The sequence below is a fragment of the Tyto alba genome, unplaced genomic scaffold (assembly GCF_018691265.1).
Source record: "Tyto alba isolate M040663 unplaced genomic scaffold, T.alba_DEE_v4.0 Super-Scaffold_9, whole genome shotgun sequence".
Taxonomy (NCBI): domain Eukaryota; kingdom Metazoa; phylum Chordata; class Aves; order Strigiformes; family Tytonidae; genus Tyto; species Tyto alba.
Window position 1 is genome coordinate 21,689,335 of NW_024881330.1, and position 7,540 is coordinate 21,696,874.

At 49.0% G+C, this 7,540-nt stretch overlaps 1 protein-coding gene across 2 annotated transcripts in view; it reads left to right on the forward strand.

The window, feature by feature from the left end:
• Positions 1-4,501: 4,501 nt before the first annotated feature.
• Positions 4,502-7,540, forward strand: part of LRP12 (LDL receptor related protein 12) — a 47,993-nt gene continuing 44,954 nt past the window's right edge. For both annotated transcript variants that reach the window (XM_032987910.2, XM_042786000.1), the window contains exon 1: positions 4,502-4,887. In XM_032987910.2, the coding sequence (XP_032843801.2) occupies positions 4,809-4,887 (79 nt within the window). In that variant the 5' untranslated portion in view covers positions 4,502-4,808. The remainder of the gene's footprint in view (positions 4,888-7,540) is intronic.

A 7,540-nucleotide genomic window follows, 5' to 3' on the forward strand; every position in this document is an offset into this window, starting at 1 on the left:
TCCCAACCCGGACTTGGCATTTGTCGTGGTTTGGGCCTGGTTGGCAGCCCACCACCAGGCAGTGGCTCTCTCCATTCTCTTCCAGCAGTAAGAAGGGACAGAGAGCCAGTCTTGGGGTTCGAGATAGGACTGGGACGGGGAAAAAACACCCTTTATGATCACGAGCAAAAGGCAGACTCATTAGGGGAAGAACAAAACCCATACATTTATTACAGACACTAACAACACATTACAGAGTAGGACAGTGAGAAGCACTGTCACTTCTTGAGAACACCTTCCCCCCACCCCTCCCTTCTTCCCGGGATCAGCTCTGCTCCCGATATCTCTACCTCCTTCCCCCAGCGGCGCAGGGGCAGGGAATGGGGGGTGCAGTCAGTGCTGCCACTTCCTTTATCTTCGGTGGGGGCAGTTTCTGGAACTTCTTCCCCCTGCTCCATCGTGGTCCCCCTCTCACAGAAGACAGTCCTCCACAAACTCTCTCCAACATGAATTCCTCCCATGGGCTGCAGCGTTCCCCACACTGCTCCATCATGCGTCACTAACTCCCTCCGACTGGATTCCCTCCCATGGCTGCAGCCCTTCCCGAGCTGCTCCTGCGTGGGACTCCCCTGCATGCTACAATCCTCCCAGCACTGAATTACAGCAGCGGGGCTACCTTTTCCCATGAGACCCCAGCCTTCTTCGGGCACAGCACCTTGATTATACCAAGCAGAAGCCACAGGCCATAAATCAATGTCTGCTCCACTGTAGATCTCCATGGGTGGCAGGGGGGGCCGCCCTGCCGTCTCACCACAGGATACAGCGGGGTCTGCTCCAGCACACCTCCCCCCTCCTTTCTTCCTCCGTTCCTCCACTGACCTTGGTGTTCACGCAGCTGCAGCAACTCCTCCTCACAAGTCCCATTGCTCATCACCACGTCCCTTCTTAAATACATTATCGCAGAGGCACAGCCGATTGTCTCAATTTCCCAAACAGAAGTGGAGCTGACTTGGAGCTGGGGGAGCTTCGAGAAGCTTCTCACAGGGGGCCGCCCCGATAGCCCCCTCCCCTGCCACCAAAAACTCTACCACTCACTCAACTGAGGACAGCATTAGAGAGATACTGTAAGACTGTCTCCTACAATTTTACAGACAGTCAGAGCAGGAATAGAGAGAAAGGAATGAACTGGGGAGAACTTTTACAATGGGTCATAAAAGTGCTGTTAAATCTGTGGGTGGCATTTGCTATTAGCATAGTCTGAAATGACAAAAGAAAAGGAGAACTGATGAGGAAGAGGTATGAAGAGAAAAAAAAAAAGAGGAAGGATGGCAAGAAGGAAGCATGTGTGGCAGGCATAAGTGATGCTGAAATGACTGTAAACAACCAATTGTTTAAAAAAAAAATGTTGAAAGTAAAACTACAGGGGGGAAAAATCACATGGTGATATCATCAGTGGGTGCCTGATGATTCTTGCTGAAGCTGATTCAGTAGCTTCATGTGCCAGCCTTGAGCTTCAGACAGAATTACAACAATCCTGGTACGGTTCAAGGTGAACCATGTGTATACTTTCAAGATGTTTTTTCTTCACCTGCCTTCAAATACAAAAGAAAGATGGTGTCGACTTCTATGACAGCTTAAACTGATTCCTATTAATAAACTTTTATTAGTCATCTTCAGGTAAGAGTTAAAAAAAAAAAAAAAACACCAAACAAAAACCTGCAGTCATGATTAGAATTTAATGTATATAAAGTTATGTCTATGACTTCCTATGTACTTTTCAGGCATAGGAGAAAGTATATTCTTCTCCCCAAACATCAAAGAGATTACAAAAAACAGCTCTCAGCAGAGGCCAGCAGAATGAGCAGCAAAAAAAAAGGAGTAAGACTTTTTACTCAGATGACTTTGCTAGGAAAGAAGTCTTTTGAAATATTTTAAAGTTCATAGATTTGGTGAACTTGCTAGGGGTGCTACATGGGAAGATGTTGCTTGACATCCTGAGTGTCTTATCTGGACTACTAACACATTCTCTTCCCTGGGCTTACAAGATCCAGCTCATTTCATATGCAGGCAGACTGCTTCTGCATAGGTTTTTTCTCTAGATCATTACTTCAGTATCTCATCTTTTGCTTGCCAAGCTCATCTAGTACTGAGGCAGGACCCTTCTGCATATCATCCTTTGCTCTGCGTCTTTGAGGACAATGTTGAAATTAAGCCTGTGATGCCAGGGCTTGATGCCTTGCTCTCTGCTGCCATGAACAATCAATCTGGGTACATGGTAAATGGTAGCCACTTGTTTGTGCAAGTGATTGAAAGCAGTTTTGCCAACAGAGGTATGTGGGTTGTTTGGAATAGCATTTAATCTGAAAGAATAATTACTGTTGTCTTCCTTGTTATGCAACTAAAATCTATGGAAAGAGAATTGTATCACATCTCTCAACATACAACTGGGTGGTAGAAACTGGGTTGAACTAGACAGACAAAAATAACTTTGGGAGGAGTGGAGGAAGGCTGTGGATCATGTGCTGATTTGTTTCATGTTGACCTATCTCCATGGCAGAGAGTTTAACAGATTCCAGTAAGGACTTACACCCAGCACGTACCGCTGTAATTACGGTGGGAGGGTTAGAAGTCCCTGTGTGCTCATAGGCTCTGTGTGGTGTCCGTTCATAAAGGCAGTAATGCCTTTCTCAGTAGCTACAGACCAGACTTCCTGAGCATCCTTCCAGTGCCCCATTGTTAATAATTAAAAACAAAAAGAGGAATGGGATACACTGGGTGGAAAATAGGGCATCTGCGGTTTCACTGAAGAAGTTTGTTAGACTTGCAAGTAGAAAGAAACCAAAAAAGTTGTTGGCTAAGGTGATGTGAATGCTTTACTTATTTGTATAAACATAAAAATGAAAGTTGTGCTTTCTTCTTCCTTAAAGTGTTAATTTTGTATGCATACTCATGGCTTCTGAGAGGTGAACAGTCACATCCCTCATAGGTTCAAATTGTGACTGGACACATTTACTGAAGACTAATCCCTTGAAGATTATTGAACTCAATTATATCATCTCTAGTACAGGGCATTCCTGGACCACGACTTCTCAGAGAATTGGAGAGCATTCATGCTTGTCTGCTTTACCTTCCTTCTTTGATCACTATTATTAATGCTGCATCTTCATCCAAGTGGTCACCCTTAAATGAACCTTTCCTTCCTCCCAAAAAAGACATCCCCCCAATATACTTCTCTTCTTTCTCACATAGATGGTGACTGGGAAATAAATGTGGGAGAAATCGGAGAACAAATGAAAGGAAACATTATCAATTTGCACCAGGGGAAGTTTAGATTGGATATTAGGAAAAATTTCTTCACCAAAAAGGCTGTCAAGCACTGGATCAGGCTGCCTGAGGAAGTGGTTGAGTCACCATCCCTGGAGTTGTGGTGGTTAGGAACATGGTTTAGTGATGGACTTGGCAGTGCTAGGTTTACAGTTGGACTTGATGATCTTAAGGGTCTTTTCCAAACTATATGATTCTATGATTCTATGAAAAAATAGAGGAATGAGGAGAAATAGTATAGAGCACTCCGCAATCACCCACCACTCATGGAGTAGGAACTCTGGTCTGATGCAACACATCTGTTCTCATGCTGTAGCTACAAAGCCCCTACCAATCTAAGTTAACATTTGTTTTTCTCAGGAATGGTAATGTTCTGCTTTCCCAAGTAGATAGTTGATCTAGTAGAACAGAGACAATAAGCACTTGCAGTCTGCAACAGGCACTGCAAAATTCAAGCTAAATATAGAAGTTGCTCTGTGAATCCCACTTAATTTTGACAGTCGGTTAAACAATTGAGGGCAATAAGGCAACTGTGCAACAGAAAAATGGTGTCATTAAAGGGCGGAAAACGGGCAATTGTAATTGAACAGAAAGCATCACAAGGAATTTCTATGGGCTCCATAATTTCGGGTGCTACGCATCTACAGCAGTTACGCTTTTCGCTCAGATGGTAGTTTTTCGGTCTCACTGGTGAAATGCTGATTTGGAGGTCAGAAACGCAGCTGCCGCCAGCTGCCAGGGTGTCACTGTGCTTTACCGACTGGGTTTGATTTCACCTGCAGAGTTTTCCTTCAGGGCAGCGCGCCAGGGCTCCCAAGTACCCCCCTGGTTATCTTGCGCGTAAGCCGGAGATCCAGGCAGCTCTGCCGCCGCAGTGAAGGGACGAGCCACCTTCGCTCCGCCGGCGGAGCCCCTCTCCTCGCAGGACGCCTTCCCGGGCCAGCGACACGGCGGCGCGGCCCGGGGGACGGGCCTGCCCGCGGGGCGCGGCCTCGGCCCCGGCCCGCGGGTGCGGCGGCACCCGGGACGGGGCGGGCAGAGCGCTGCCAAGGGCGGGCCTAAACCCGCCGACGGCGACGGAGGAGGAGGCGGAGAGGGAGGAGGAGGAGGCGGTGGCGGCGGCGGGGCGGTGCCGCGCCGGGGCGGGGCGGCCCGGGCCCTCCCCCGCCGTCTGGGGGCCGCTGCTCCGCCCCGCTCGCCCGCCCGGCCCGCGGCTGCCGGGAGCGGCTCCATGCGCTCCGGTCGCCAGTGCGCAGCCGCGGCGGAGCCCGGGCGGGGAGGAGGAAGCGGCGCGGCGCGGAGCGAGGGGAAGGAGGCCGCGGCGGCTCATGGCTCCGCGGGCGAGGCGCGGGTGTGCGGGCCGCTAGCGCTCCCCGAGGCAGCAGCTCCGGCGGGCGAGGGGGCGAGACGCGCCCGGCCCCTCTTGCGGCGGCTGCTCAGGCTCCGTGTTGGGGGCGCGGCGGTGGCAGGTCCGGCTCCTCCTCGCCTCCCTGCGGGCGGGTGTTATGGCCCCGCGGGGGAGCGCAGAAGGCTCCCCGGCTTGGAGGTCAGCGCAGCTCCTGCTCCTCGTCGTCTCCTGCTGCGGTAGGTACCGGGGGAGTGACGCCAACCGCCCGCCTCCGTCTCCCGGGCCGGGAGGCGGCCGCCCGCCGCGGGGGAGGGGGAACAAAGCGGCCTTTCTCCTGGCCGGCCTGCGGCGGCCCCGGCCGGCGGAGGGGTCCCTCTGCCCGCCCGGGGCCCCGGCGCCTCTCGGGACCGCCGCCGCCTTCCCCGCGGCGGCCCCGCTGGTGTCCCCGTACCGCCCCGGCCCCCTCCTCCCCTCCGAGCGCGGCTGCTCCAGGACTCGCGCCGGCTGTTTTCTTACCCGTGTGGGGTGGGCGGAAATCTCCTCAGGGAAGTCCTTAAAACTGAGGCTGGGGTTTGTTTGGCCCAGCTGCCCTCGGCTGTCTCTCTCGCAGATGTACGTTGCCGGGAACTCCGGAGTTGGCGTGGGGCCGCGTAAACAAACCAACCCCAAATCCTCTGAGTCACGAATAATCGCAGTCTGGGGATCCTGGGGGATGCTGGGGAGATGTTCCACGTCCGGCCGGGCTGGGACGGCCGCGGCACGGTGTCCGGGGGCAGGACGGGCCCGTGGGAGGGCCGTGGGGCTGGCGCGGTGCGATGAGTTTGTGACACATCGGCGCAGGCCCTGAAGCCCTTCCAGGGACCTTTGCTTCGGCTCAGCCTGCTTTCAGTTCATGCGCAAATGGCATTTCGTTTACGGTTATAAACCCCCCTTTAAACAGAACTGCTAATGAAAAATACTTGTGTAAACGTGTTAGGCTGTGTGCTTATGTTGGCTTTCACAGTATGTAAGTGGCAGATACTTGACAACAAGAGTCATCGGATGTTTTCTCACAGAGTTGTGTTTGTTTACGAACTCGAGTGTAGGTTGTGTCCGTGGGCGTCCAACGGGAGAAGCAGCTTTTGGCATGTGCCTGGCTCCGAGGAGGACAGCAACAAGGGCCCTGGTTTAGCAGCATCTGAAGTAGATGCCTTTGCTTTAAACACATGATTGAGCGTATTATATTGGAATCTCTTTCACTGTTTAGGAAAACAAACTTGACTCTGGAACATCAAGGCATTTCGGGTTTGTCTGTGCAGAGGGCTTTGTCCAGCACGTGCCTGTGCTGCAAAGATCAGTGCAAACTCTTAAGTGTAGATGTACCACATAAGTTTGCAAGAACATTTACCATTTCATATTTACATGAGTAGGAGTAAGGTAGGCTTCTTCAAACAGTTACGGTTACGCCAGTACTTGTAATTGAATAGTTACACTGGTGTACTTCAGTTTTTAAGGGGGCCTACTTGTATGAACAAAGTGAGGTACTGACCAGTCTTTTAAATGGACACAAAGTCAAGGAAAAGAGTTTTAATGTCTATATAGACAGTTACAAATTTGGTATGTCAAAATCTGAAGTGAAAGCACAACTGGAAAGGAGTTGGCTCATGGTAGAGCAGGAAGTGGTAGGGAAAATACTATGTCTGGATATATTAAGCTGTCTTTTTATACTTAATGTACTTGAGAAATTTAATTTCTGTGTAGAGATTTTTAACAATCTCTGTGTTTGTTTCATTATACTTGCCACAGAAATGAAGTAAAAAGTCAAAATTGTAATTTTGATATACCTCATCAGCCTGACTTCAGTAGATTGATTTGGATTGTGATGCTGTAATTGAGGAAGCATTGTCAGCATTTCTACTATAAAAATTGAAACCACAAGCTCAATCTTTAGTTAGAGAAAAAGCAACCAAATAAAATTCTTGCTGAATAACATTTTTCATAGAGGTTTAATCAAGGCTTTCCAAAGTTCAACCAAAAATGAAGGCTCCTTAAGTTTCTTTTGTCTTGCTGAGAAGCATATCGCCATCCATTATCGTCACTTTCAGAAAGGAGAAACTGCTTCAGATGTTGATCAGTGTGCTGCCATATCCTCATGCAGGATTGATTCCTGCTAACAGTTTTTGTTACAAATGTCTGAAGTTCTGACCAGCTTCGCTGCTCAGAGGAAAGGAACTTTCTCCTCCCCAGGCAAGAGTATCCAATATGAAAGCAAGTATTCGCTGTGTAGTGTAGCCCTATCTCTAGCTGTTGTTTTGGTTTCTCCTGTTTGTTTCTGTTGGGAGAAGGAAGTGGGAGTGGAAACTGTGCCCTATTAAAGCGTTTTACCTTCCTGTACAACTGCTTTTAGCTCTTCCAGACTAAAGTAATTTAATATTGGCATGAATTTTATCAAAGTATTGCTGACAGCAGAGCTCTGTACTGTGATGTTGATCCTCATAGATCATTGTTATTGCATGTTAAGGCTTTGACTATAGTAGGTGGTACTCAAGGTAGATGCACACTTGGAAAAGTAGTGGTACATCACTTCAGTTGCCTTCACTATGCAGTTGCACAGCTAGAATATCTAGAATTTTCCACTAATTAAAATACTGTATTCATCAAGGTTGATATGTGGGCATTGAGCTCTCCAGAGAATGTGTCTCTGTTTCCCTGTAGTTAGTGAATTTTTCAAACCTTCCTTCTGATGATGACTATAATTATAAAAATTTGAGAAGGTGGAATACTGATGAGTGAAATATTGGAATAGCACTGACTGACGAGAATTATAGCTTGGTGGGGTGTTGGGCAATGGTATTTGTTTTTAATATGTCTGGCCTTCCTGTTGGCTTGAGAGTGTTATATCCAAGAAAT